The following is a 16,448-nucleotide window of genomic DNA, read 5'->3' as shown; positions in this document are numbered from 1 at the left end:
GAAGAATGGAGTGCATTTGTATCAAAACGTTCCGACCCCGCGTTTGTAGTAAGTGATTAATTTATTAACATTTGTGTTTTATTATTCATATTCATAGCGTATTTTAAATTTTTACACGATTGTAATTTTTTTTATATAGAATATAAGTAAGGCAAATCGCGAGAGGGCGAGAAATTCGACGCACCCATACAAAAAATCACGTATGGGATATGCACGTCTAGAGCAAAAACTTGTAAGTAATTAAACATCACTTTTATATAATGAAAGAATTTGTATTATAAACTATAGTTTCTAACTAATATTTTGTTTATGATCTTAACGAATAGCGACAAGACACTCAATCCGATCAACCGTCGGGTCGTCATATATTGTGGAAGGAAGCTCGTGTAAATAAGGACGGAGTGGTTGATAACGAAAATGTTCAAAAAATAATAGAACTTTGTGTAAGTATATGATTACTTTAATTTTTTTTAATATTGTATATTATCACTTTAATATTTTTTAATATTGTATTTTAAAAATGATATTGAACTTATCTTTTTAATCCTAAATGTATTTTAGGAGAATATCGAACAAAGTTCGGAAAATAAAGAGGGCAACAAAGAAAGTTGCAGGGACATTCTAGGTAAAATATTTAATGTTCCTGAATAATACTTCGGGAGAAGTATTGCACAACACAGCGATCCCTACTCATCGGAAGGTCGGAAAGGGAACATTGTACAATACTTCGGGAGAAGTATTGCACAACACAGCGATCCCTGCGGGCCATGTCAAAGTATCACCTGTCATTGCTTTGGAACCAAATGCGTTGTTGCCTATACCGGACAACAATGCAGATATGAGGTTTTTGGGCGAAGCAGTTAGTAGTTACATGGCATGGCCCACACATCTTGTTGCCCTTGATAAGGTATGTTTAATTAATTGAAATGTATGTTTAATTGATATGTATATTTAATTGCTGATTTTTTTCCGCTGCTAACTTTAATTTCACATTTATATTTAGATTCTGAAAAAGCATAAAGGGAATGATAAAAAGATTCTCAAAAATGAGTCAATTACATCGCCTGAAAAGGTTTGTCACATTTATTCCCTAAGGTTTGTCATTTTTTCAGATTCAATAAACTAACATTTAACCTCATTTTTTCAGATTCAATCAAATAAACCACCCGCACAGCAAAATAAAGCTGGCAAACCTCAAAAATTGGAGGGTAATAAAGCTGGCAAACTACAAAAGCTGGAGGGTAATAAAGTTGCCATAGTTGCAGCTAAAAAACTGGATCAGGGAAAATCAGTCGCTGCTGCTCCTAAAATAAGTCAGCCATGCCTTGCTAAATACGGGGCGTGTCTTGACATCCAAGTAAAAAGGAATATGGGCAGCAACGACGATTCACGCGTCATAACCATGAATAAAGCTATATTCGGAGATGAGTATGAAGAATTTCTTGAAAAGGAGCACATATACGAACTTCTCAACCATAAGGAGCTGAGTGCTACTGTCATTAGCTTGTACATAAGGTAAAAAACTACTTTTAATTGCATTTGTTGGTAATTAATTAAATTTATTGATAATTAATTTAAGTTTAAATTTTCATTGACGGTTTTTGTATGAGAAGTTGGTGTGCTTGCGCAGATTGTCAAATAGATATTCATTCTTGTCTCCGCATAAGCTTTCGATGTGTAAACTCGATCCAGTGAATGTAAAAAAATACATTGTAGATATGTTATTAGGAAATATAGAGAAGGATAAGTTGTTCTCTGCACCATATAATTCAGGGTACGTAATTATATATTATTTATTTATATCTTTTTTAATTTATGATATCTTATATTTATTAGTTGTGTAAACAAAACTGTCAACCAAATTTTTGTTGTTGTAGGGCACATTGGATGCTATTTGCAATCAATGCGACCTCTAAAGTTGTATACTATTTAGATCCCTTGCACGGCAAACAACAATCACTCCGATATAAAGACTATGTTCGACACGTAAGTAATGTGTTTGTTAATGTATAAATAATGTATTTGTTAATGCTATAATAATCACATTTATTTATTCGATAGTGCTTTACAAGTTTTTCGAGCTCAAAGAGGTGCTACAGTGTCGAAGAAAAAGTCTAATAACATCACATGGATTCCAATAAAGGTTTGAAATATATGTCTTTAAATTTTCATTTATAAATATATGCCTTTACAATCAATGCACAAATATTTTATTGACTTATATGTTTTATTTTATAGTGCCCTCGTCAAACGAACAACATCGAATGTGGGTACTATGTATTGAGATTCATGAAGGAGATTGTTGATAGGAATCAAACTATTATCCCAGAAACAGTACGGTATTTTCATTATTTGATTTTCATATATAAATTATGTATATATTTGATTCTAACTTATTTATGTTCAATTTTTATATTGCACAGTACTTTGACAATTCCAGTCCAACATACTCTGAGAAAGATCTAATTGAATTAAAGGAAGACTGATGTCAGTATGTGCTTGAAATGAAAATTATTTAATTTTCTGAGAAATAGCATGTTGCAAGGGATCTGAATATTATATGGTAGCTAGTTCTGTTCTGTGTAATAATGTTAGTTATATGTATATGAATAGGGCACAGTATCTGAATATGTATATGAATATGTGTTGTTGTACAATATCTAAATTGTATATGTAGTTAAGTTATATATATCTAAATATGTTCTGTTGTTGTGTAAATTAAGTTATAAAGTTAAGTTATATAGTTCTGTTTTTGTGTACTGATTGTGTGAACTGATTCTGAATATGTATCTACATATGTTCTGTTGTTGTGTGAACTGATTCTGGATGAAAATGATTTTGGAAAAAAAATTAAAAGACAGCATTTTTTAAAAAAATGCCATAAAAAACTAAAAAGTGCTTTTTTAAAAATTTAATTTACAACCGCTTTTTTTAAAAAGCGCTGTAAAATGTACACTATAATGCATATATTGAATGCACCTTTTACAGCGCTTATTTGAAAAAGCGTTGTAAAATGTGCACTATAATGCATATATTGAGTGCACATTTTACAGCGCTTTTTCAAATAAGTGCTGTAAAATGTGCATTATAATGCATATATTGAGTGCACATTTTACAGCGCTTATGTGAAAAAGCGCTGTAAAATGTGCATAACAAGCGGGCACAATATATTTGTATTTTTTATAGCGCTTTTTTATTTTAAAAAACACTGTTGTATCTTTTTACATCGCTCGATTCTACAGCGTTTTTTTTAAAAAAAAAACGCTGTAATATCTTATTTTTCGCGTAGTGTTATATGGATGATATTGTCATAACTAGTAGTGATCATCAAGGATTAATCCAGTTGAAATAACATCTTTCAAATCAGTTTCATACTAAGGACCTCGATAAACTCCATTATTTTTTGAGTATTGAGGTATCCCAATCCAAGGAAGGCCTTGTAATTTCACAAAGAAAATATGTTATGGATATTCTTAAAGAAACATGTCTATTAAATGCCAAGCTAATTGTTACTCTTATGGATCCAAATGTCAAACTCTTAGCCTCTATCAGATTCAAGAAGATATAGGAGATTGATTGGAAAATTAAACTATCTCACAGTCACTTGTCCTGACATTTCCTTCGTTATCAGTGTGATAAGTCAGTTCTTAAATACTCGTTGCCAAAAACATATGGATGTTGTAATCCGAATTCTTAAATACATCAAAAGTGCACCTGAAAAATGTCTCATTTATGAAAATAGAGGACATACTCAGATAGTTGGTTACTCATATGTTGATTGGACAGACCCACCCATTGATAGTCGCTATTGGGTATTGTGTACTTGTGGAGAAAATTTAATATCTTGGAAGAGTAAGAAACAAAATTTTGTTGCAAGATCCAACGCTGAGGCAAAATATAGGGTCATGGCACTAATAACATGTGAAATCATCTAGTTGAAACAATTACTAAAAGAACTTCAATTTGAAGAGGTCAACCTAATGACATTAATATGTGATAATCAAACTGCATTGCACATTGCCTCAAATCTTGTTTTTCATGAGAGGACCAAGCAAATGTGTTCTTGTATGGTAGGCAATTATGCACCCTCAACTAATTCAATTTACCAAGAAAATGGATGAGGATTTCTGAAAGGTCTTCAACACTAATCAACATAGAGAATTCATCAATGGAGAGACATATCACTACCCATTGAAGAGGAAACTGAGCTGGACGAAGAACAGTTCCGCTATGTTCTCCCCAATTGTTCCATGAATGTGTAGTAAGAGATTTGACTCATCTAAAATGAGAAATTAGTAAAGTGAAAAAATCAATGGTTGATAATATAACCACTCATGATTGGTCATGCATATGCAACTAATATCAGTAATTAATTTAATCATCAATGGTTAATATTACTTTATTCTCAAAAGTGATGTATTAACATCGATGAAGAGGAGCAGGTATATGTCAGATGTCATATACCGTACACGATCATTATGCGGCAATGGTCTGTCCTGCATTGATGATATTATAAATACCATGATGTATGGAGGAAAAAGAAGAGGAACATAGTAACAAGAAAGGTGTTGATTTTGTAATTAAAAGTGAAAGCAGGAAATGATAACAGAACAAAATTTATGAAACCAAATTAGTCCCCAAGTTTCAAGGATGTAATGATGTAGTTTCTTAATAACTCTGAACAGAAATCTCTATACATTAGAATCAACAAAAAGAATAGAGAAAGTTTATTATTGATAAACGAAAATTAAATGGATAATAGAATTCTCCCAATCAGTTTCCCTGCACAAAGAATCTCCTTTCACTCACAATATCAAATGTTACATTGCCTATTTATCTATCTAATCAATCCACTCTTATTAACAAGCTGACAAACTAATTACTCCAATTAACCCTAACTAATTTCAACTCCCTTCATTCTTTAACCTAACGGAATATCTTAAACTCAGCCCACATTAACAACATCTGCAATATTTATCATTTGCTTGAGAAAACAAACATATCTTAAAATGATTTGTATTTACCTGTTATCTTTTCTAGAGTATCCCTTCCTACCTTCATCAGTAATATCATCACCAAATACAACATGTTCAGCACATTACCGCAGTGTATCTCATGCCATGCTTCTTGTTGCTCTGAATCAGTTTCATCTGTCAGTCAATCAAGATTCACAATCATAAGAGGGAAACTTTTGGTTAGGCGGTCTCATCATTCATGCAATTCCCCCGTCCATTGATCAATCAATTTGAGCATCCTGTCAGCACATGGCAAACGGAAAAAAATGTTCATCTTGGACTCTCTTCCACAATCAAAATGTCTATCAATTGATACCTATTCACTCGGTCAGACTCCACAGCGTTTTTATGCCCCTATACTTAGAGGTGCACCATCTTGGTAGGAATTGGCAAAGACCTTCTTGTACTCATCCTTGAGGACAGCATTCATGGCAATCATGACTAGTTTATCCATTCCATAACATTTTATTTGCTATATATTTTTTAAATTTGACTATTTAATTGAAAATTTATATCATACATATAAATTTTTATATGTAATCATTTGATACATTATTGAGGTATACAAGATTAATGTCCTATAATAGAAACGGCGTTAATTTTGACACACCTCAATAACATATCAAACGACCTTAAAATTATGTAAAAAATGATATAAAGAATCTATATGATATAAATTTTCATTCAAATGATCAAAATTAAAAAATATATATCGAATTAATTGTTATTGATCGGTGTGATAATATTACACGAGTGTAATTTGATTCCTTCTTATATATATTTAAGTTGTCATGGGAGACAAACAATCAGTCCAAAAACAACCATTCTTAAATAACCTATTAGCCCCCATCTAGCGTTACAAAGCGTCAATTACTCAATTTTCAATGTTACCATAATACAACGGGTAACAAAAAGTCCTGTCAACCAATACTAGCTAGGCTATACAACCAATACATCAACGGCACAATCAAAGAGAATGGAAACTGCTACCTATTGCTAAGTACTAACAGTAATTTTATGGTGTATCGAGGACCAAACCCTTTTCTAATCCTTTTAAAACATGCAAGAAGCATGTAAAAAAAGTAGACCAAAAGTGGTTAAATAAAAACTACATGAATATACCTTGTCTTCCACTACAAACCATAGTCTTAATGAGTAGTTCAACAACAGGCAGAAACAAGTTAACCTTCAAGGTTTGCTGAGATAACTTTTTCTAATTAATTGTCCACTCATTCAAATCGTCTTAACTACCAAAACTTCTCTACTAATTCAGCCTTCTCTGCTAAAAATTGCCTGAGACAAACTTGACAAGCAACACGACTATAAAGTGGAAGAAAGTACCACATAAATCAGTAGGTGACATTCCCAAAGTCAATGAGGTGTATCAACTCATGCTGAACATAGATGCTATAAAGTTGGTAGTTGCATACTTCTCTAAGTTAAATAGCAGAAAAGCCTTATTTTTAACAATCTGTAAACAAATTGGAGCTATCAAGAAAGCTAGTAAACAAATTTAAATGTTCTACAGATGAGTTAGTTGTATGATTCCACGAAAATAACTTTTATCCTTTTATTCCACTTCAAATGTACACAGTCAACGGACATGATTTATGACTATAAGGTCAACCGATAGTAAAATACAATATACTAAAGAGTCATCCATCATACTCCAGAGTACAGAGTCCACCAAATTTTAAGGCTAGCAAAAACTGTGAAATATGATGCTTATTTAGCAATTCCTCATCAATTTAAATAACATAGCTGTTTTCTGTGTCTATACAACTTTTCAAATGGCATATCAGTCTCAACATTAATGGAAGAGTGTTTTCATACATGTAGAGAGGGAAGGAGGTTTGAGAAAGGAAACATAATTAACAGCTAATATAACATATATTGTTGGATGGAATTTGGATACAATAAACGGGCTTCTACTAATATGTAGCATTGAATGTATTGTTGCCAGATTGAATCAAGAAGGCTTGACATAAGTGTTGTCCTCTCTAAACTTTGCAATTTGACTTCGAATCATTAGCTCGACATGTGGTTGAACAAACATGTGAGTACTATCCAAAATATGTATTATGAACTTGTCAGATGCAGGCAGAGAAGCATTCATATTGATGATATATTGAGCCATAGGTATGTCACTACACAACAAAAGTAATACAAAACTCAAAGAACAAAAAAAAACAGTATATTATGATGTCTACTCTTACTACTGCTACAAATTAGATGCCACTAAAGATCAAGTCAGTGACTTTATAGAAATTGTGACTGCTATTTACATATATTCAATTATCAATAACCAGAAAAGCTTGAAAAATTCTGAACCAAATATGAAGAAACCGTTACTTGGCTCTTTCCAACAAAGAACGAAAGGAAATCGGTCCTTAAATTATTTTATATTTTAGTCTAGTTCAGCCACGTAAATTGAATGTTGGGAGGTAAACAGCCAACAAGAGAGTAAACTCAATGTCACAATAATAAATATGTTATGATTGATGCATAATTAGTCAGGACAAAATATGATAAAAAATACAATTAGTAGAGTGAAAATTGGAATAGCTCCCGTTGTAGGAAAGATGGTAGAGTATTGTTTTGGATGGTTTAGGTATGTGTTTAGATGTTGCCGTAAGGAGGATAGTTCAATAGTTAGGGATAAAGGGAGTCCAAGTGTAGACCTAACTATTATAATAGATTCAGAGGTAAATAAATCTGTTTTTAGACTTAATACATGATAGGTTATTTCGCCTTCATTTTATCCATGTAGTTGAGCTCACAAGGAGAGAAAAAAAAATTGGTTGTTGTTGTTTTGATAGAACAAGTCGCACGCGTTTATATCGTGATATCTTCACACACCCCTCCTATCTCTTGAAGTCCTAAACTAATATCTCCCACAATTTTTGGGTTCATTTCTTACAGCAATCCTTTCAATTTAAACAAGAGTTCAGTGGTATTGAGACATCGACTATTGGACATGTTTATACTTTGTGACTGTTCAACTAAAGATTTGCTCGTATAGAGTTAATTGATCAAAATGCGTGTGTGTGTGTGTGTGTGTGTGTGAAACAAGCTAACTTTTGCTTTACATAGAGTTATTAAGGTATGCATAACCTGTTTTTTAAATTTTTCTTATTTCTTCCATCTCAACAACTCTTAATATTCATAACCTGTTATTGTAGTAAAGGTTCACTTTTGAAGATGGTCTAAACTTTAAGATATTAATGGGATTATTCCATATAAAAATTGACTAGTGAGGAACAAAAATTTCAGCTTTTGTCCACTCTCTCAGCTCTCTTTTTGTCCAGTCCCCTGACCAGTTCTGAAATCAAACTGGAGTTGTGGTGTCCAGTCCCTTATTTTTCAGCAAATCAAACGCGCCCAAAGGGAACTTCCTTAGGACCGTTCCAAAACCATGGTGATCTTGTAAAAGAAAAAGTATAAAATGATGTACTCCTACTACAACACATTAGATGCCACTAAAGATCAAGTCAATAACTATTTTTATGTGGAAAGAAAATTTTACTGCTGTTTACATAGTAAATTGTCAATAAACAAATGAGACTTTAAAAATAAAAGGAAAATCAGACAGATCCAAAAATTGCAAAACAACTTGTGAGAAATCATTTATTAATTAATTTATTTTATAAACAAGCTAGCAAAATGCTTTAAAACTTTGAAATTCAGTATTCAGCACAAATTTATTCTTTCAAAACAATGAAGCCTTACGAAATGAAATAAAAGAGTGAATGTTACGAACCAGGAAATAAAGACGCCTTTAGTTGCATTAACCATGATCAGGGACGGTCCTAAGATATTTGGAGCCTGGGCGAACTATAAAAATGAAACCTTGCGATCATTATAATCATTTTCAAGTCACAATTTCAAGGCCACAGTGCAAAAACTACGTGAAAAGCAATCTCAAATAAGAGAAAAAAAGCAAGTCACAATTTTTGAAAAAAAACACTTCTCCTCTTTCACAAAATAGGCACGATGTTTGAAACAAATCAACGTAATAGAAGAACAATAATTCAATGAAACAACACAACAACAACAAATCAAAACAAAACTAAATGTTTAAAATAAGAATCAAAACAACCATTGAAACAACATAAAAGAAAAATAAATGAAAGAAAAAACATGGTAAAGATGAATAGAAACGAGCCAGAACTAAACGATTGAGAAAGAAGGAAGGACGGTGCCGGGTTGCCGAAAAACGCTGCCGGAAGATCGGTTGTCTTGGGTGATGGCAATGTCAGGATGGGTTTGGGGTTTTGGGTGAAAGGATAGATGGAACAGAAAGAGACGATAGAAGTGAGCGTAGAGAGAGAAACAAGATACAAGAAACCTATTTATATGGTTTTTAGTTGTAATAACTTTTTAATGATTTGATATCCTTAATTTTTAAATTATTAATTTATGCAATTTTAGTATTAAAAATATATTTTAGGCTAAATTACATTTGTGGTCCCTTAACTTAATTTCAGGTAATGTTTTAGTCTTTTATTTTATTTTATTTTCCGATTTAGTCCTTTATTCCTAACAATATCAAATAAAATATGAAAATATGAGTTTATTTCAAGATTTGTGTTACGAATTTGATGAAATTTGTATTATATTGAAGAATATAATTAATTTTATGAGTTTTGATTGAAATATTTTTTGAATTTTTGTATAAAAAATGATAACATTGTTGAAATTTTAAAACATAAAATATCAAATTGTCACTTAAAATTAAAATAAAGGACTAAGTCGGGAAAAAAAAAGATAAAGAACTAAAACGTTACCTGAAATTAAGTTAAGGGACCACAGATGTAATTTAGCCTATATTTTATTAGAGTTATTAATATGTTTAATATATATATATATTTTGAAACTCGATTAAAATTATTTGTCGAAAAATAATTTAATTACGTTACGTAAAATTTAATATCGGACAGATTTTTTTAAAAATATTAATTATTATTAAAAAAAAATTATTGCGACGAGAGTAGATATCTTTACATTTCTATCATTTGAATTTTGATTCTGGTTCAAACTGCAAAAGTATAAAAGTATATCGTCTTTATATATTTGAATTTTTATCCATACAATTTAATCATTAAAAATATTAAAAATATTGTTGAAGAAATATTCATTCTTCTAGTTAATCTTATCTAAGAAAAATCTTTTGCTAATCACATGTGGCAGAAATTCACATCTTTTTCCACCATTTTTTTCTTTGGAAATTTTTATCCATGGAATCTTTACTATATTTTATTTATAATTATTGGTTCTTGAATGATCAAAAATTGGTTTGATAATTTTATTAACATTATTGTATACTAGTGTGTATACGGTACGGACACTCTCGAGTCCAGAGTTTCCGTTTGTCCGCTTTTCTATTGTGCGTTAATCACGAATGGTAATTTTTGTGTAATTCTTATTTTGATTTTAAATAAAATTAGTAAAATTAGATAAATATTATTATAAAATTCAACAAATACATTAATGCAGTTGTCGTTCGTGATATATGCAGTTGACGTTCTTATGCAGATACACTAATAATGTTTTAAATTTGAGATTTGAATGATAAAATATGAAAAAATTAATAATGAAAAAATTGATTACTTATGAAAAGAAATGGTAGAAGATGGTGAATATGTAGTCGTAGACTAAAAACTCTATATGTGCTCTCCATATTTTAGAAAGAAGAAAAATAGAGACCAAGTCTATAAAGATGACCAGAAAAATAGTAGAAAAATTGTGGTATGGGTAGAAATCTTAATTAATGCATATTATTTTAGAAAATAAAGGAGAAACCGATATGAAGAATACTTTACAGGAAAATATCAGTTACTTCCACCAAAGAAACATCCTTAATAAATATATACCTTTGTGGCTTCGTCTTCTTGTATGGATGAGTTGGTTGGTCATAAAATTCACAGCTTCTCTTTACGTTGTCCATACTCGTACTTCTCGACCCTTTTCTTGCCATCTTCTTCTTTCTATTTCCTCAATGTATGTAACTCATTTCTTTCTCAAGTTATTAACGGTAAAAATGGAAAGAATATGCTATACCAAATATGTGTATTACCTTTACTATAGAAGTATAGATTATTAGTATAGATATATTGTTTATCCTAAAAGTAAAATGTTGCGTACGTTGAATGTCTAAAATTTATAGGGGCAACAAACAATAACCCATTTTACAATAATATTTTTTGTTTTAGAAGTCCCTCAAAACATTTGCTTAGTCCCTCAAAACATTTGCCTTAAAATTGGTATTGGTTGTTATTAGTTTCCATAAAATAAAATAAAAATACAACAGTATGTTGTTATTTGCCGTTACTTGTTTCTATCATTAAACAAATAAAAAATGTTTTAGCAAGATTTTACAAGTTAAATAGAGTTAAGAAAATAGGACATACACCATAAATGTAATTTTTTTTACAGTTAATAGTTATTTTTAAACTGCGGTTACAAAAGAAATATTATGCCTTTTCATTAAATGTTGATGTAAAATTAGTTTACCCCAACCAACACTATATTATCATTAAACTCAATAGACTAACTTCTATAATCATTTTTTAAAATAAAATTATCCAAAAGAACCCTATAAACCAAATGAGACAATTTTCATGGTTAGGTTTATGCGGTTAGGTTTATGCCGTCCTTTTATAATCCTTAAGATAAAATCAAGTTAACGCACAACGTTATTTGAAAACCTTTTTCACAAGTACCGATCATGAATTGAAAGTGACTAAGGATGTCTTAATTAGAGTGTAGCCACTAGCCACATATCAAGTTCAAAGTTACAGCTGAATTTTCTTACAGTTCTTGCAAAGCACAGATAGCACAAAGTACACTCATGGGATCTAGCCACGGCCTTTTTATTTCTGTTGGATGTAACCGCAACTTTAAATTGTCACATTTGGAGAAAGTTCAAGTTCGTAATAATTTCAATTTATCCCTAACTGAGATCATATCCTCTATTCATTGTATTGCTTAAAGAAGTAACCCCGTGCAGTGTAGAGGGTCTAATACTGAATCTGATGGCTCATAGCTTGCTTTTTGGAACACCAACTGGTTCATTTCTGGATCTTTTTTCTATTGCTCGGGATACCTGCCTCACTGCCTCTTTCGGTAAATGACGAGGCCGGCTCAGCCAAAGTCCTCCATCAACTATGATAGTGTCGCCATTAATGAATTTTCCTTCACAAATTTAAACACATGTTAAGTTTCCATAGACAAATAAACAAATAAAATGAAAGGAATAAAATAATCACTGTTAAAAGATACCTAGGGTTACATATGCATCCATTTCAATAATTTAACGGTCTATAAAATCTTATTTTCTAAGTGACTAGATGGTAACTCTTAAAATTTGGGTTGGGTGTAACTCACTCCCTACAAAATTGACTTGTAAGATGAGGAATGTCTCCCACTTATAAACACATTGATCATATCTCAACTAATGTGAGACTTTCAACAGTTACTATTCAGTGAGTAAAAATGAAATAGATAAAAGGTGGTAATTTAATATATGCTTAAACAAAAACTAACTATCTGATAATTATATGATGGCAAAAATGTAACAAGGATATGAGAAGGAACATTAACGACCAACCTTGCATTTATTTTTATTTTTATGAACATATGGAAGTTTTCAAAAGACTAAAAACCTAGAATGCATCAGGATTCAAAGTTTGATACCTGGGAAAGACAAAATATAGAAATGATCTAAGGTATCATTGCCTGATAGAACATGGATGCAAAAGTTGTGGATTCAAGAAACTAGGAATTGCAATCATAGCCCTAAAGATTACAGTGGAACAACAAAGCCTTAATGTTATCAGGAGATATAGACCACAAGTAGGAGCAGAAAAGCAACACAAGGTGAAGTTCAAGGAGGATTTAGAAGGTTAAGACGAAGGGTAACAATATACTCCCTCCAGTCCTTTTTGTAAGAAACAGTTGGGTCAACAAAAGTTAATATAGACCAAATACATCAATTTTTGTTGACCCAACTATCTCTTATAAAAAGAACCGAAGGGAGTATTATATTTTATAGAGCTAAGACTTGTTTCTAAAAAAGAAATGAGCTACTTGTAACATACAAGAATTGGGAGGCATGCTCCCAAATTGATTTCTTTCTAACGAGGAAATTGAATAGAAAACTTTGCGTGAATTAATTTTAACAAGGAGAGAGTCTAACCATCAAAAATAGGGTATTTGTTAAAGATGTGAGTCGAGAGAAGAAAAGTAAATATGAATAGTCAAGTTAACAATATGAGAGTAATATGGTGGGTGGTGGCTATTGAAGAGTGGACGACAAAGAATCTTAAAGAGAAATGTTTTCAAGGGATGGCTTTGAGAGATCTAAGGAAGTGCTAACAAGATGTGGATTGAGATGAGTAAAGAGGTTACAAAAGTAGCCAAAAAAACACACGTAATGAATCGAGGGGCATTGGAACAAATGGTAAAGATTCATGGTTATTAATGAAAGGCAGCATGTAACAAAAAGTTAAGTTCAAAAAAAGTGTAATAACCCATTATCCTCCTAAGTCAAAAGGTCGAGAAACTAACGCCACAATTCTTAAACAACTTGAATTTGGGCCTTCTTTTCACACTCTTACGTATGCAAAAATAATGGGAAAAATTCGATTCATTGTCAACTGCTCCTATGAAAATAAGTTTGACTACGGATTTAAGCGATAACACATGATTTCAAAAAACCTTTTTTTAGTAGTGTAAAAATGTAGAAAATTGGAATAAATATAAGGTAGATAAAAAAGACACTTAGAAAGCCGGAGGTAAAGGATAAAGAAAAAGCATTTGAAAGTGTATAGCAGTATTACAGGCTTGTTAAAAGTAGAAAAAGAAAAAGAAGAGACTTGAACAAGGTGAGATGTATTAAGGATGAGAAGGGAAAAGTAAGACATCAAGGAAAGATAGAATAGATATTATTTCAATAAACATTTTATGAGGGCCACGAATATTCCTTGAACACAAAACAAACTTAAACACTAGAGAGGAACTAGTGTGATAACACTGGAAATATAGATGAGTTTATAAAATAATCAATGTTTCATGGTATTTTTTATATCAAAAGAATATATAACATGTTTCTAAAATCAAATAATTGATTATTTTTAACAATTTAAAATTAACATATAATAAAAATCTTGAAAGATTAAAAGAGAAAAGGATTGAAAAGAGGCCAAGGATTATAGGTATTACACAAATACATAAAATGGATACTTTTTGTCTAGAGACAATTTATATTTGTGGTCTAAGGGCAGGAGCATAAAAAAAAGTAAGAAATAGTGCATAGAAGGAGCTTACTTCCCTATTATTTCATAATTATATCTTGTGAACCTAACATTTTCTAGTTTCACTACCAGATCCCTAAACTGCCACCAAAGCAAAAACCAGTGCATAGAATGCAATACTCCACCAACTCCCAACCAAACACTACTAATTAATCATGCAAGAAGTCTAACTACGTCTCCCTGACAATGAAGGAAATCATGAAAATGTTTTCCATGTCTTTCAGATGGTCACCACAAAATACACCACTAGAATGGTATAAACCCTAAAAACTCAGAGTTTTGTATCAAAGGTTAAACAGAAATCCTGACTAGCTCCACACTTTCATTAATAGTATGGCATATGCACATGTCTACAAGGAACTACATGCCTTCTATTGTGCCATATGGTGAAACATACTTGAGTGACTATACAAGTTACTAACTTTTAGTCTCTTATTGGATGCCTGAAAAAATGTTTATAAGTGGGAATGTCACTCACCTTACAAGTCGGTTATGTACGGGTTGAGTTAGACTCAACCCAAATTATAATATGGTATTAGAGCTTGTCCAAGATCCGTTAGATTATCCGCTATCGAACCACTCAGGTCACGCTACGGATGTCTAATCTTGGGCTTGAAGGGTTAAGAATCTCTCTCACCTTACAAGCCGGTTAGTTAAGATCAACGTTAGACCGAATCCAAATTCTAAGAGTTACAAACCTGCATCTTAACCTTCTTACAAAATTGAAGCAATAATTTAAAATATTGGGGTAACTACACAAAGAAAGTTGCTAACCTGCATCTGATACTAGGTAAAGCGCAGCCATTGCAATATCCCATTTCTCCCCAAGTTTATATAGAGGCACTTCATCTCTGGTTTTACTACCAATTTCGTCAGGAGCCAGTTTACTCATGCCAGGAGTGCCACTTATTGGACCCGGTGCAATCCCATTGACTCTAATATCATAGTCTGTTCCCCATTCCAGTGCCAAATTTCTTGTAGTGGCATCAACAGCTGCCTGTTGAATACAAGAAATTTAAAATTTGAAAGTAAACAAGACGAAATTTAACATCTAGGTTATATTGTGTTATAAACTATACCTTTGCTGCAGATACGTGAATTTGATACCAAGAAGCTGTATAATGCAAGGTAGCACTAATGTTTATTATTGCTCCTCCCTTATCAGAAGAGTCCTTTCCTTGTCCACCTTTCTTGAGATATTTTAGAGCTTCATGGCACATAGTGAATGTGCCAACAGAATCGATATCCAAAACTGCAAACAATAATTAAAACTGATCACCAATTCATTTCTCTTATTCAAAATTTAAATAGATAGAAGGAAGTTGCCTCTTGTGCAGACAAACTATTACTTAGAGTCTCAGTACTTACTACTCATCAAAACATAGAAACACAATGAAGAGTAATGTTTTCTTTGAGCAATGATGTGAAAGCAGCATCTGTGTTGTTTCTAACCACATATTAAAATAGACGTATTTGGCAATTATTGACATATTTATATTGCTTAAGCTAATTGTTACTCCACTCCACTAATCACTGGAAAACAGCAATGTGTGTACATTGGTACAATATCACAGTATTGCAAGCAGACCTAATTGCATAGTAATAAAATTAAGATAACTTTTTATGAAAATAAACCTGTGGCCTCTTACATGCCCAAGATCTACCAGTAATAACAAGTTGATAGAAAATTCAATGTTTTCCAGAATATACAAAATTTTAAATACACAATTTGGTCCTTTCAAAATATCATTTGTCCTGTTTCGGTCCTTGAAAGTTTGTGACTATTATACTAATTGATTCCCTAAGGGAATGAAACTGTTAGTGGAGGTCATTTAGATGAAAATAATTAATTTTTATTTGATGTTTTTTTTTCTTTTTTTTTAATGTATTTTATCTGTTAATTTAATGTATTTTTATTTTATTTTATTAATAGAATTTTCTTTTTATTATTATTATTAAAATTATTATTATTATTATTCTTTTTGTTATTATAATTATTAAAAATTATATAATATTATTAAATTAATTATTTTTATTATTTATAATAATATTTTGTATTTTTTAATGTTATAATTATTTTTAAAATATTTAATAATAATAAATATAATATACCCAATAA

The 16,448-nt window shown here is 31.3% G+C and overlaps 3 protein-coding genes across 4 annotated transcripts; 1 reads left to right on the top strand and 2 right to left on the bottom strand.

The window, feature by feature from the left end:
• On the top strand, nt 1–2,816 carry LOC113784844 (uncharacterized). The gene is made up of 11 exons (XM_073363949.1): nt 1–48; nt 140–232; nt 327–443; nt 562–907; nt 1,004–1,072; nt 1,148–1,515; nt 1,631–1,774; nt 1,878–1,986; nt 2,062–2,143; nt 2,239–2,334; nt 2,424–2,816. Exons 4-9 carry the CDS (start codon nt 638–640, stop codon nt 2,116–2,118), a joined length of 1,017 nt encoding a protein of 338 aa, XP_073220050.1. The 5' UTR covers nt 1–48; nt 140–232; nt 327–443; nt 562–637; the 3' UTR covers nt 2,119–2,143; nt 2,239–2,334; nt 2,424–2,816.
• A 3,916-nt stretch (nt 2,817–6,732) lies between these two features.
• Nucleotides 6,733–9,346, bottom strand: LOC101507280 (general transcription and DNA repair factor IIH subunit TFB5-like). 2 transcript variants are annotated; one of them, XM_004516187.4, is made up of 3 exons: nt 9,187–9,346; nt 8,776–8,849; nt 6,733–7,162 (listed from the first exon to the last, which is right to left on the bottom strand). In XM_004516187.4, the coding sequence occupies exons 2-3, from the start codon at nt 8,808–8,810 to the stop codon at nt 6,985–6,987; spliced, it is 213 nt and encodes a 70-aa protein (XP_004516244.1). In that variant the 5' UTR covers nt 8,811–8,849; nt 9,187–9,346; the 3' UTR covers nt 6,733–6,984. The 2 variants fall into 2 exon arrangements, with proteins under 2 accessions (XP_004516244.1, XP_004516243.1); XM_004516186.4 differs by having other exon boundaries at nt 9,181–9,338.
• Nucleotides 9,347–11,743: 2,397 nt separating this feature from the next.
• LOC101506957 (peroxisomal 2,4-dienoyl-CoA reductase [(3E)-enoyl-CoA-producing]) lies at nt 11,744–15,596 on the bottom strand. The gene is made up of 3 exons (XM_004516184.4): nt 15,409–15,596; nt 15,104–15,326; nt 11,744–12,209 (listed from the first exon to the last, which is right to left on the bottom strand). Exons 1-3 carry the CDS (start codon nt 15,547–15,549, stop codon nt 12,055–12,057), a joined length of 519 nt encoding a protein of 172 aa, XP_004516241.1. The 5' UTR covers nt 15,550–15,596; the 3' UTR covers nt 11,744–12,054.
• Between the last annotated feature and the right edge of the window lie 852 nt (nt 15,597–16,448).

The sequence above is a fragment of the Cicer arietinum genome, chromosome 7 (genome assembly GCF_000331145.2).
Source record: "Cicer arietinum cultivar CDC Frontier isolate Library 1 chromosome 7, Cicar.CDCFrontier_v2.0, whole genome shotgun sequence".
Classification (NCBI taxonomy): domain Eukaryota; kingdom Viridiplantae; phylum Streptophyta; class Magnoliopsida; order Fabales; family Fabaceae; genus Cicer; species Cicer arietinum.
Note: the sequence above shows the minus strand (reverse complement) of the source record. Positions and strands in the feature narration are given on the sequence as shown.

What these genes read in the sequence shown, in the direction of transcription:
- LOC113784844 (XM_073363949.1), top strand. Translation starts at nt 638, where the DNA reads ATGTTCCTGAATAATACTTCGGGAGAAGTATTGCACAACACAGCGATC. An exon ending in CAATTACATCGCCTGAAAAG is followed by an intron (nt 1,073 to 1,147) that starts GTTTGTCACATT and finishes TCATTTTTTCAG; the next exon opens with ATTCAATCAAATAAACCACC. An exon ending in ATAAAGACTATGTTCGACAC is followed by an intron (nt 1,987 to 2,061) that starts GTAAGTAATGTG and finishes TTTATTCGATAG; the next exon opens with TGCTTTACAAGTTTTTCGAG.
- LOC101507280 (XM_004516187.4), bottom strand. Translation starts at nt 8,810, where the DNA reads ATGGTTAATGCAACTAAAGGCGTCTTTATTTCCTG. An exon ending in AAAGGCGTCTTTATTTCCTG is followed by an intron (nt 7,163 to 8,775) that starts GTTCGTAACATT and finishes TTTGTTGTGTAG; the next exon opens with TGACATACCTATGGCTCAAT.
- LOC101506957 (XM_004516184.4), bottom strand. Translation starts at nt 15,549, where the DNA reads ATGTGCCATGAAGCTCTAAAATATCTCAAGAAAGGTGGACAAGGAAAG. An exon ending in TTCACGTATCTGCAGCAAAG is followed by an intron (nt 15,327 to 15,408) that starts GTATAGTTTATA and finishes TGTATTCAACAG; the next exon opens with GCAGCTGTTGATGCCACTAC. An exon ending in TTACCTAGTATCAGATGCAG is followed by an intron (nt 12,210 to 15,103) that starts GTTAGCAACTTT and finishes AAATTTGTGAAG; the next exon opens with GAAAATTCATTAATGGCGAC.